The 13,636-nt window shown below is 40.1% G+C and overlaps 1 protein-coding gene across 2 annotated transcripts in view; it reads left to right on the top strand.

Annotated features, from left to right (window-relative positions):
* LOC113544279 (striatin) overlaps nucleotides 1-13,636 on the top strand; it is a 37,683-nt gene that overhangs the window by 13,556 nt on the left and 10,491 nt on the right. For both annotated transcript variants that reach the window (XM_034301268.2, XM_034301267.2), the window contains exons 2-4: nucleotides 6,448-6,551; nucleotides 12,416-12,489; nucleotides 13,127-13,205. In XM_034301268.2, coding sequence (XP_034157159.1) covers nucleotides 6,448-6,551; nucleotides 12,416-12,489; nucleotides 13,127-13,205 — 257 coding nt within the window. The remainder of the gene's footprint in view (nucleotides 1-6,447; nucleotides 6,552-12,415; nucleotides 12,490-13,126; nucleotides 13,206-13,636) is intronic.

Consider the following 13,636-nt stretch of genomic DNA (forward strand, 5'->3'; position numbering starts at 1 on the left):
TTGTTAAAGAACAGCACAACGTATTTTTTTTATTTGTTTGTAGTTACATCCAATGTTGCAGAATGTCCGGGAAACAAGTTCCTGTTCCTGTTTTTTTTTTCTCTTTTTTTCTCTTTTTTTTTTCTTTTTTTTTTTCTTTTTTTTTTTTCTACGGTTCTTCTGTTTCTGCAGGTAAAATCTCAGAAAGCCTCAATGATGTTTTAGTCAGAAATATACAGAAATCGAGACCTTCATATTATAAGAGTTTATCTGACAGCTCTAACATTATAATACTAAGGTCATAAAATCAGTCTGTAACATTGAATTTTTAAAAAAAATCCACAAAAATTTAAAATAAAAAAAATAATAATTATGCTTGGACTCACCAATGCAGCAAGGATAAAAATAAAATTTATATAATAAATGTAGGAAGTGTAAGACTTGTAGAATAGATGGTTTAGTGGTTTATCTTTTGCTACATAGGAAAAAAATTTCATTTCTCATTTCGCTCATGATGAACACATATAGTTGGACCACTCAAGGATTATTTCAGCTCTGGTAGGACAGGAGAGTGGGACTGAGATCAGAAGCGTGATTTACCGTCAGCCAGTTTTGCCTTAGAAATAAAGTTAAGGCGTTGAGAAATAAAATACTAAAGACTGCATGAATTTCCAACTCCGATGCTGCACCTGAAACCTTGAGGATCAGCCTATACAATACTCATCTAAATTTTTTTTTTGTTGTTTTAAAATGATTTTTTTTTAATTGAAGCACTTAAAAACAGGGAAAAAATACATAGCTAAAAACATGACTTGCACAAACCCGCAGCATTCACACAACAATCATTTACATTGCAGATATAATACAAAAAAAAACCCTATAGAGCATAAATTTAATAAAAATTAATCCTAACAACAACAAAAAAAAGAATCAAGTCTCTTTATATGTAAACATTTGCAGTTCAAAAATAAATAAATAAATCTTTTCCAAACCCAATTCCATTTGTTACAGGCTCAGATCAAATTTATTCTTTATTTCTTAGCTATCTGATCTAGCAGTTTTTCCTGGTACTGTTTATCAGATCGGTGGCATCACTATAAAATACCCAGGAAAATAACTTAAAATTAAAAACAGCTTGCTAGTAATATGGTGGAAATGACATCTTACCTAAAACTTAAAGCAGATCTAACTGAAAAATGCATGATTCTGATTGGTTTCTCACTAATAGCCAAACAAATGTGTTTAAAGAACTGTTTTTTTTTTTTTAGTTTTTTTACTTTGACCTTTAGTGAACATCAATTTAGTGCAATTAATTTGCAAAAAACAATGTTATTTAACACATATATAAGAAAGTGTAAACATTGACATGAAATATTTCAAGCGGGGATGAAACCCAAAATCCCCTCCCTAGCTACACCAGTTCCATCAATACACAATTCCATAGCCTTTTTGTGTGTGCAGTAGGGTACACTGATAGGTGGATGGCCAGATAATGGAAAGGAGTGAAAGGAATGCTGAAGGAACCTCGCCACGCATGCCTGCCTTGCTTTACTGGAATGCTGGATCAGATGCAGTGCAGTTTTGGTAGCCGTGGGAGTGTAAGCGCTCTAAAGCGAGGAGCTCTGCACTGTGCAGAAGGAATGTTCTTTCCTCCCTCTACTCGAGAGCTCTGAATGACGCCCTCACACCCCGAGGATGATTCATGACCGCTACACTCGACAGCGTGACAGAGTGTTCGCCAGATCCGGGGAGGGGGTGGGGAGTGGGGCATCAAGGACCTGTCTGAAGTGGGAAGGAGGGTGACTCGGATTTCCGGAGTTCTGTACGCTGCTGTATTTTCTCTTGATGATGATTTCCAAATTTTTTTCCCCTTTGTGGTGTTTGCTGCTGACCACCATGATTATACCTCTCGTGGGAGTCGAGTAGTTTGTGCCTTACGGAAGCTACCATTCAGTGGGGCAGTAGATCTGGCTTGATGAGCAACCAGTCAGAGCAAATTGTAATCTTTTTGCCAAGGTGTACGACTCATGGGAGTCAAACAGTTTTGGCCTCCCAGAAGCTACCATCATTATCAAACCAGGGGGAGTTCTGGCTTGACAAGTCACCACTCAGAGAAAAATGTAATCTTTTTAGCAAGATGTACCAGTCATGGGAGTCAGAGTTTGGGCCTCCCAGAAGCTGCCATCCTCATCATACCAGGGCTTGATGAGCAACCAGTCAGTGCAAGTCATAGTCTTTTTATGAGAGGACCCCTGTCGCAATAGATGTGGTTTTTGAAAGCGTCAATAACAGTTACTCTGTTTTCCCGACTCGAAGGCCAGGCCGCAAGCTGAGATTATCTATCTCACCACTATCGGTGGCTTTTTTAACACACCCACACGTCTCGCTTGGTAACGGCCCGTACACTGGAATGCCTGGAATCCTCTTGGCTGTTTATCAAACCCCAGTCATAGGAGCACTAGCACGTTAATGCTAACAGAAAAGTGGCCCTGTGTTTGCAGAGCCGCTGTTTTTGCATTGTAAATAGGGGTTATTCGCTTGTCAGGAGTGAGTGTGAGGCTTTATTGCTTGGCAGGATATTGGTGTTTCTGTCTGTGTGGTGTAACTAGAGAAGACCTCACACCCTGCTGTGCACTACTGCTGATCCAACATGCGTTGATTGTTTTAAAGGTGAGGAAGGTGTGGTGGAAATAGTATGAGTGCTTACCTGTGTAAGAGGAAAGATTAGACTAGCCGGCATTTTATCTCTGCTTCATTACTGATAGATACTAGTGCAATGTTTTTTTTTTTTTTTTTTTTTTTTTTTTTTTTTTTTTTTTTTTTTATAAAACAAGGAAATAAAATAGTTCATACCACAGCACTGGTGAATTCTCGAATCTGATTGATCAGAGAGAGTTTGTATAACAGCAGCTCTGACAGTAGGGCCGGCTGTAATTCAGGTCACAGGTTTATATTAATGCACTCGTTCTAATACGTTATCGTCTCTATAGTAACAGATCATTCACAGGGACTTGTACGCTGGATGCTACACATAATCTAAACCTAATAATAAACAACTTAAGCGAGTTCTTATTTTGCAAAGTATAACGTATATACATTGATACACCATAAGGAGACATTTGCTTAACATTTATGGAAGGAGTCTCCAGTGTCAGCACTTTGTAATAGTAAGTTTTTCGCCAGAGGAAAGTCTTCAGAACTATTTTGCAGTTTCTTAGTAACACGACAAACTGTGTTTTTTGTACACAATAATTATTACATGACAGTCTGCATGTGTTATTGTTAATTTCATGAAAGAGAAAAATGAGAGACTGGTGATGGACTGACTGTAGCTGTTGTAGGTAGTGATAAGTGATAACACGAACTACTCCACAACATTAACAATAAATGGATAAAAAGTATGAGGCCAATAAAGAATTGTGATTTTTGGCAAATTTCTGTCGTATAAGAGAATAAAAAAAAAGATGTGGCCAAGAACCACCAACTTTCACAAGAAGAAGCAATCAACCAAGTCCAAACTTTTCTCGTCAGCAAACATGTAACAGTCTCGTTTATTTGACTGCTGCAAATACAACCTTTGCCAATCCTTTTTTGCCAATGCATTGACTAGATCTTTCTCCAAAGCAAACATTGTTCAGAAACCAGGAGTAAACTAAAGACAGATACGCCCAGCGTGGCGCAATTTGAGCGACCTGTGGTGAAAAATCGCATGCTGCTGGCTGTGAACTGGTTTAAATTGATGTTAATAGGCGCTGAGTTGGCCCAAGAGAGATGGACGGATGGAGAAAAAGAGAGACTGAGAGCTCCTTATACACTTTCCCTCAATAATGCAGTCAGTGTCTTCCTGGAATAGAACACGTCCTGTCCTCGGCTCGTGTGGAGGCATTCTTCGCCCGGCTTTATACGTGACCGTGAGCACTGAGAGAGCACTGTTCACGCCAAACGCCGCTGAACCCGAGCGCTCGGAGATTACTGATGAATTACGCTTGAAGATTTAGCACACCTATCATTCCTCTTATTTATTTTTTTCACGTAAATTCTCACCAAAAATTACTTCTGATCTACATGGTGTCTTGATGCTTGATTTTGGTGGCGACTTTATCATTCCTTGGTCGAGGTTCTGCTACATTCTTAACCTTCTCATCCCGGTTATACGCATTCTGCTGTGTGGAGTCTAAAAGTGAAATAAAGTAATGACTCGGGTTATTCGTGCTTCCTGAGCATCTCTACGAGGCCCCGCGAGGCCGCATCTGATTGTAGGTTGCAAAAATGGACCACGGGCAAGTGGGAGGAGAAAAAAGACGATGTTATTTAAAATGGGAAGTTAAAGATCGCCTGAAAGTTGTTTTGAGGCAGCAGTGCTGATGTTTGTGTGTCAGGTGTGTGAGGAGAAACGTGGGAGATTCATGTTACGGTCTCGTGGACATCCAGATCAGCTTGTTTGCCTAGAAGTTTTATTCATCTGATTTATGATTAAGAGAGGACACAATTGGGATTTGGGAATCAAGTAAATTTTCAGATTCTAAGCATTAGGAAAGTGTTTAACAAGTAAAATTGGTTTGGGTTGTAGTCGGATCACTGAGAAAAAAGTATTTAATCAAGCTAAATAATGACACAAAATGAAAATGAATAAAAGAATTAATCGGATTATGGGATGAAACTGTGTCTAGAAATAGACTTTGAGAAGAGAAAAACCTTTTGGATTTTTGTGCTGGTCCAATCGTAACGTCCAATCGTAACGTCCAATCGAGACGCTAATCAGGACCATTCTCTTCACAATTATGTTTGACCAATCAGTGGTCTGCACTATTTTTTTAGCTCCACCCACCCTTCTTCCAGGACAAGAAGATTATCAGATTTCCGTACAGTTACTTTCAATGCAGCACAGCTCATTTAGCGATAGAAATAGCGACAAAATGACTGATCCTGGCCGATTTGCTGAGCCGCGCCATACCGTGTCGTCTGGTGGAAATGCACAATTAGACTTTCGGGATGTCAAAATCAGCCCCAGACAGTAGGATGTTGGTTTAACCGAGTCTTTGTGTATCTGTGCTGTTTGGTGTAAACCTCGCCGAGGCGGATTACCCACTCCACAGTGCTTTAGCTGGTCGTCTTTCCTCGTCCTCCGTCTCTTCAGTGAGGTTTTATCGCAGTGTGTTCTCGGGGGGAAAAAGAAGGGCAGCGTGTGGGCTCGGGTGATATTTTCTGACTCGGTTTGTGCGTCAGATTCTGGCTCTCCATGCTGAGAGGAGCGAATAGAGAGCAACACTAATGAAGCAAGCAAATGAGCACTTAGAGCTGTGTTATTAATAAAAAAGAGCCGGATCCACATTTCGTCACGCATCTCCTTCACTCGCCTTTAAATTCTCATTCTCTCACCAAATTCTCTCATTTTCTCACCATTACACTAAAATGTGCTAGAGGAAAATAGCTCTCTGTAAATTATTCAGTGTTTGAGTGGTAGAAATGCAGGATTTTAAGCAGATGTCTCAAAGACTACCGTATCAAAGTCAATAATATTTGCCTATTTCCTGTCTGGAAAAAAAATTACGCTCATGTGGTGAATTCTTACACAGCGTTTTTTTTTTTTTGTTGTTGTTTTTTTTTTTTTTTTTTTTTTTAATAAGTGTAAATATCAAAACAACATTTTCTTTTGAGTTCATACCCCTGGTCATATTACCAGGATCACTAACGAAAAGACAATCGAGTCAATATTCTTGCTTTTCTGCATTCTAAACTCAACATACAATGTCTTTTCCTCACCTGTAAACATCTACTCATTTTTTTTCTTTTTCTTTTTTGTTAATATACATGCCTAGTAATCACTGAATGAGTATGTTTGGCACTAAATCGCATCACTTTACAGAAAATACTCGTTAATACTCGTGATTTCTATTTCACTTTGTCTTTTGAAGCTTAAGAAAGTACAATTTATTTATTTTATTTAATTTTAAAGAAGCATTATTAATTCAGAGAGGGGATTATTAATTCAGGGAGGTTGTTGGGTTGCATTAAAAATACATATAAATAATCAGATATTTGTTTATTATTAATTAATGAATATCTTTTATATTTAAAGAATAATGTTTACTCATTTAAAAAAAAAAAAATAGAAAGTAAATTTAATAATTTAAGAATTTTAAATACAAAATTTTTTAAATTAAAATAAAAATCTTTTATTTCCTTCCAGCCAGTTGGTAATAAATAAATGAATGAATGAATGAATAAATAAATGAATGAATAAATAAATGATGTAATAAAATGATATCTACAGTATCTCAGAAAAATGTATTGTGACCTAATTTATAACAATTCTGATATTTTATTGTCATATCGCTCAGTCCTAACTGAAACTAGTACAGTCAAAAACGTGCCCTGGAGTCCATTTAAAGAGCAACTGAATTCATCTCTGTGTTGTTTCTCTCTCTCTCTCTCTCTCTCTCTCTCTCTGTCTCTGTGGCTTTACAGGCCCAGGTTGCCTTCCTGCATGGCGAGAGAAAAGGCCAGGAGAACCTGAAGAAGGACCTGGTGAGGAGGATTAAGATGCTGGAGTATGCGCTGAAGCAGGAGAGGTCTGAGCGCTTCACACACTTTATTTCATGTATATTTTCTCATATCCTGCAGATTTATTCTGTGGTGTGGTCTGGGGTTTCTGTGAATTCATCTGATTTTTACTAATCATCCTTTTCGCCTGTTTAGCGAGTCTGAGGCGTGTATAAAGAAAATGGCGGTTTGTTTACCGTGTCATCAGGGTCAGCCATTTTTCTCTCTGTAGGGAGTGGCATAAGGAGAAGTTCCTGTATCACAGTGTTTGTGTTTTGGGAACTTTAAAAGCTGTGTGAGTTATCGAGAGGGATTTACAGGTTATTTCACACGACACTGCTGTTAACAGTAAACACTAACAACAGCGGCAATGGAGGAGCTTCAGGGATTGAAGAACGACTGGCTAATGATACAAATGCCCCAGTGAGGATTAGCAACTGGCTAATGATACAAATGCCCCAGTGAGGATTAACAACTGGCTAATGATACAAATGCACCAATGAGGATTAGCAACTGGCTAATGATACAAATGCCCCAGTGAGGATTAGCAACTGGCTAATGATACAAATGCCCCAGTGAGGATTAGCAACTGGCTAATGATACAAATGCACCAGTGAGGATTAGCAACTGGCTAATGATACAAATGCACCAGTGAGGATTAGCAACTGGCTAATGATACAAATGCCCCAGTGAGGATTAACAACTGGCTAATGATACAAATGCACCAGTGATTATTAGCAACTGGCTAATGATAGAAATGCACCAATGAGGATTAACAACTAGCTAATGATACAAATGCCCCAGTGAGGATTAGCAACTGGCTAATGATACAAATGCCCCAGTGAGGATTAGCAACTGGCTAATGATAGAAATGCCCCAGTGAGGATTAGCAACTTGCTAATGATGCAAATGCACCAATGAGGATTAGCAACTGGCTAATGATGCAAATGCACCAATGAGGATTAGCAACTGGCTAATGATACAAATGCACCAATGAGGATTAGCAACTGGCTAATGATACAAATGCCCCAGTGAGGATTAGCAACTGGCTAATGATACAAATGCCCCAGTGAGGACAAATCAGGATAAATGAGGGAATACATATATATGTGGGTAAAAGATGACAGAAAATTGTTTCTCAGTCTGTAAAATTTGATGATTCAGACTGGGACTAAAATTTAAGATTTAATTAATCATAATAATTCTATCCCTCACCTTCTCGTGTAAAGTTAGCTTCTTTAAAGGCTTTATTCATGGTTCTGCCTCATTTGAAGTCCTCTAATTGAATAGCTTTAAATGATTCTGAATGCAGTGTTTCCATGGCAACAAGATGACATTTGTCAGCATTCTTCAGCTCCGTCTGCGATACTGGAGTCTCTTTCCACTCTCACTTACGCATGTTTGCAGGTGCTTAATCATGGAGTAGGACAGTTTACAGGAGCCAGGGTTTATTGGGATCTGCTCAGTGTCGTACCTGGACTTTCCGACTGGAGTGAGAAGCGATGTTTACGGACAGTAGCGGAAATTTATTGCTGTTTCACTGAGATATTGAAGCGATGGCTGAGAGTGTGTAAGACAGCTCGGTGGTGCTTCACTGATTACAGCTGATTGTGAGCTCTGAATAGTTCACTGTGTTGAGGAGCGTGGTTTTTCAGAGTGTCTTGAGTCATGGGATTCGAGTCTGGAGTGTGTGAGACAGACGGCAGTGGAAAGATGGGAATAAATTGGAGACTGAACTTCCAGAAAGTCCTGGATGCCTCCAGGGAGAAGAAGAACATTGTACTGGGTCAGAGTGTGAATGAATTGTTCAGGCTAAAACATTTCTTTCAAACAAATCTCCAATGCGTCTCATTTCCTTTTTGAATAATTCTGGATTAAGGCAGAAATTGTCACAGTCTGACTTTTACATTATAAACAAAGTAATTTTTGCATTAAAAATACCCCAATTATCTATATTTCTGATGATTAGCACGCTAGGCCAGGGCTGCCAAATTCCTTTACAGTTTCAGTTATTATGAGTGAACCTAATCCCAAATGGCTTCTGGTGCACTACTTAGGGTATAACAATGGCACAGTATGCCTGTCAGATATCAACTAATTATGTATTCATCACTTATTGTATAATAATAACTAATTCTATGATTATCTAAATATCACTTCTAGGACACAAGCTTGGCTAATATTTTGTATTTAATTACTAAATTGAGACACAGTTTAAAAATTAGTGAGATGAGATTTTAAACATGAGATTTTAAACGTTTGAATCTGATTTTGGATAAAAAAAAAATGACAATTTGAGTAACTTTCATTCTTTCATACATTATTGTTCATGATAGATGAAAATATTGACTGAGATTTTTGACAAACTGGGGTATATTTAGCCACGCCCACAAAACTCCATTAAAGGCAAAGCTCACAGAGAGCTGAAAAAGACAAAATGATCACTAAACGGAGAAGGGACACAAACTTGTGCCTCTTAATTGCGTCGTTCTTTTTAAATAAATTTGTTCGTATCCAACTTGACAAACAAGGCCCAGTTTATGAATAAATTTGTTCGTATCCAACTTGATAAATGAAGCTGAAATTACGCATAAATTTGTTCACATCCAGCTTGAGAAATGAGGCCCAAATTATAAATAACACTTTTCGTATCCACCTTGATAATTGAGGCCCAGTTTACGAATAAAATCTTTTGTATCCAGCTTGATAGTATGATAGTATAATATCCGAATGTTTTGTGTTTATTTCCAGTTTGATAAATAAGCCCTGTTATGAGAACTTTAAAGGATTAGATCACGTCTTGTTTATGCTCAGCGCTTTTCCTCGAAGCTGTGTACGATGCAGGTGAAACTTAAGTCTCAAGGTTTAAGGAAATTTCCAGACGTTCTTTCAACCATCACAACTTTCCTCTACACACAACTGCATTTCATTGTGTAATGACAGCTGCTTGTACTCGAGTGGTTCTGTGTCCGTGAGCCCGATAAACAAACGTCTATTACCGTTTTGCCTGGACTACTGGGCCTCGCCGGCATGTTTAAGCGCGATTTCTTTTTCACTCCTTCTTCTTTTCTTGGCCAAGCCTGTTCTATTTCAACAATGAATCAGTCATGCTGGCTTTCACTGCGGCCCCGCCCTCTTTGTGTTTGTCCTGTTTTTGTGCCTCCGTCTTCCCAGATAAGAGGCCATTCATAGTCTTAAAGAGACTGTTTTGACCTTGATCTCACTGACTGCTATGGCAACACACAGTCTGGTGACATCAGCCTTCACATCCTTAACTGTGAGTCATCTGTACAAAAAAGGGCACTGCTTTACAACTTCCCGTCTTTCCCCTTTCATCAACAATGGCTGAGGCGAAGCATGTCCTTGCAATATCGGCTATGCTGGCAGCCATTTTTTTTTTTTTTTTTTTTTTTGGCCTGTTCAGACATGCAGGAGATTTTAACATGTGTCGCATTCCATCTGCACGTGCCCAAACATTCCCTGGGATTTCTGATTGAGCACAGTGGATTGTTTTTCCATCATTCCTTTTTTGCCGTTTGAGAACCTGTAACATCCAAACAGATGCAAGAGACAAAAGCAGACGGATATAAAAACCAGACTTGAACAATAAAATACGATAAAAACAAAGACTTTGTTCATGGCATTCAGAGGCTCTGCAGCAGCTCTCACTGCAGCACAGAGCTGGTTTAACCCGTTTCTTACTTTTTATCTTCACTTTGGTTATTGTGTTACTATTGTTACTCCTTCCCTTGACATTTCTGCCTGCAAACCATCTGGAGCTGCTCAGGAAATGAGTAAAAATGGTAATCAGTAGGAATAGATCACTCCGTGTGATGCTGTTGTAGAAAAATAATCCTAAAAAAAAAAAGTGGTATGATGAAGCAGAGTTCCCATTACTGCCGCACAATTTTATTTAAGATTTTTTTTCTTTAAAGTCACATGGAAGTATTTTGTTCCTCATACAGCACACCAACCTGCTAATGATTGCACATTGTACATTTATTTATTTATTTTTTTTTATGGTTATGGTTACACTAGGGATATAAATGTTGTTCATTTTATTACAGTGATGTTGGGAGTGGGAACTGCGGTTTGATTGGTTATGTAGGGGGTGGGAACTGCAGTTTGATTGGTTATGTAGGGGGTGGGAACTGCAGTTTGACTGGTTATGTAGGGGGTGGGAACTGCGGTTTGATTGGTTATGTAGGGGGTGGGAACTGCAGTTTGATTGGTTATGTAGGGGGTGGGAACTGCGGTTTGATTGGTTATGTAGGGAGTGGGAACTGCGGTTTGATTGGTTATGTAGGGGGTGGGAACTGCGGTTTGACTGGTTATGTAGGGGGTGGGAACTGCGGTTTGATTGGTTATGTAGGGGGTGGGAACTGCGGTTTGACTGGTTATGTAGGGGGTGGGAACTGCGGTTTGATTGGTTATGTAGGGAGTGGGAACTGCGGTTTGATTGGTTATGTAGGGGGTGGGAACTGCAGTTTGATTGGTTATGTAGGGGGTGGGAACTGCAGTTTGACTGGTTATGTAGGGGGTGGGAACTGCGGTTTGATTGGTTATGTAGGGGGTGGGTACTGCAGTTTGACTGGTTATGTAGGGGGTGGGAACTGCGGTTTGATTGGTTATGTAGGGGGTGGGAACTGCGGTTTGATTGGTTATGTAGGGGGTGGGAACTGCAGTTTGACTGGTTATGTAGGGGGTGGGAACTGTGGTTTGATCCTTTATTGGAGGTGGAAATTTGAATCAATTGATTAAAATAATTGGGAGCAGGAACTACAGTCTGATTGGTTAAATTTACTTGGGGTTTGGGGCAACAACGATTCTGAATGGTTACAGTGGCATTGGGGGGCAGAAATTGTGGTCTGATTGGTTATGGTTACATTAGGGGTAGGAACTGATTCGTTACAGTGGCATTGGGGGTTGGAACTGTGGTGTGATTAGTTACAGTGGCATTGGGGGTTGAAACTGTGCTCCGATTGGTTACAGTGGCATTGGGGGGTTGGGAACTGTGGTGTGATTGGTTACAGTGGCATTGAGGGGGTGGGAACTGTGGTCTGATTGGTTACAGTGGCATTAAGGGTCGAAACTGTGCTCTGATTGGTTACAGTGGCATTGGGGGCGGGAACTGTGGTGTGATTAGTTACAGTGGTATTGGGGGTGGGAGCTGTGATCTGATTGGTTACAGTGGCATTAAGGGTCGAAACTGTGATCTGATTGGTTACAGTGGCATTAAGGGTCGAAACTGTGCTCTGATTGGTTACAGTGGCATTAAGGGTCAAAACTGTGCTCTGATTGGTTACAGTGGCATTGGGGGTGGGAACTGTGGTGTGATTGGTTACAGTGGTATTGGGGGTGGGAACTGTGATTCTATAGGTATGAATAGGGTGAGGGGACTGTGGTTTTCTGCGTTTTCAGTAGGGGTGGGATTTGTGCTTTAATTGGTTATGGTTGCATTGGGGCAGGAACTATGATGCAGTTACATTGGAGGCAGAAACCGCAGGATCTGTGGTCTGATTGGTTACAGTGGCATTGGGAATGGGATGTGCAGTCTGATTGGTCACTGTTACATGAGGGGGCAGATTTTTGGTCAGATTGGTTACTGTGGCATTGGCGGAGAACACTATGCTTCTGTTTGTGTTTATTTTTAGAGGAGGGAACTGTGGTGCGATTGGTCACAGTGTCATAGGAGGAAGAATCTATTGTTTAGTAACTGTTCCATTAGGGGCGGGGTTTGTGGTTTGATTTGTTACTGTGGCATTGTGGGAGAGAACCGTGTTATGATTGCTTTAAGTTCACATTGTCATCTCTAGTGCCTCAGTAAGTAAACATAATACATGCATAATAAAAGTTGATTGGACTTCATATTTATGTTTTATTTTTCTCTCAGGGCAAAGTACCACAAGTTAAAATATGGAACGGAGTTGAATCAAGGTGACATGAAGCCGCCAAGCTACGACTCCGGTAAGCCTTGGTTTATTCATATTTTAAAGTAGGGACGAAGTAATAAAAGACCCAATCCTGCTACTGTACGGTTTCAGCGCTACAATTAATCCTGCCGCTTTACAGACAAGGTCATAATGTTTCTGTTTTCCACCTGCCATCAGACACATTATTACACCACATTCATCTGTATGCATGAGAGCGGCTTTGCTCTCAGCGCGTCTGCTCTCTTGAAATGTTGCTGAGCCGCAGGAGGCGCCGCTGTCCCACACCTGCCCTCCACCTCCTTAAATCAGGACTGACCCAGTTTTTATGCCCCGTCTCGGTCTCAGACAGAGATCTTCTCATTAATACAGAAGAACAACGTGGGGAAAGTCTGCTTTTTTTCTGTACAGTTGCTCACTGTAATTGGTTTGGGATTTGATTAACTATGGTGAGGAGGAAGCTGATCACTTTACTGTTGCAGATTAACACTTATATTACAGCCAAGACTAATTAGTTAGCCAGTATTATCGGATACAAAGAAAATGTCAGGGGTCTGTTGTTATGGCTACAGTGTACAGATTACACGTGTATCGCCATGATATCAATGCATCCTTTAACACAGGTTTTACTAAGTGTGCGTCTCTCTTTTCGTCTCTTCTCTCTCGTTTTACAGATGAAGGGAACGAGAAGGACACTCCTGGTTCCCTGAACAATCAGCTGTCGTGGAAACAGGGTCGTCAGCTCCTCAGACAGTGAGTACTGATGATGCGCTTCTCTTTTCAGCTCGGGCAGATTCGCACTGGTTTGCAGCCATTTTGTTTACTTTCACGTTCATTCAGTTGACACTGAATTATTACCAAACAGTTGACATGTGAAGGGGGGGGGGTTTATTCAAAAAATTCCAGCTGTTTGTGGTTTAAACAGCTCTTTAAGTCTTTTAACTGCATTCTGCATTTTATTCTTTACAATACGTTGTCAGCTTGCCAAGTTTTCCCTTGCAAAAATGTCAACCTGACCTGCAATACCCTGTCTACAAACCTCCAGTTACTCCCCCCACACATTCTTTCATGTGGTATGGCCCCCTAACTGACCAATCACAGTCCAGAATCAATAAAGTGTTCTCTTGTGGAGGACCATCAGTTTTTAGTTTAGACAGAGCTCAAGGTGAAGGATCACAACGCCT

Source organism: Pangasianodon hypophthalmus, chromosome 28 (assembly GCF_027358585.1).
Source record: "Pangasianodon hypophthalmus isolate fPanHyp1 chromosome 28, fPanHyp1.pri, whole genome shotgun sequence".
Taxonomy (NCBI): domain Eukaryota; kingdom Metazoa; phylum Chordata; class Actinopteri; order Siluriformes; family Pangasiidae; genus Pangasianodon; species Pangasianodon hypophthalmus.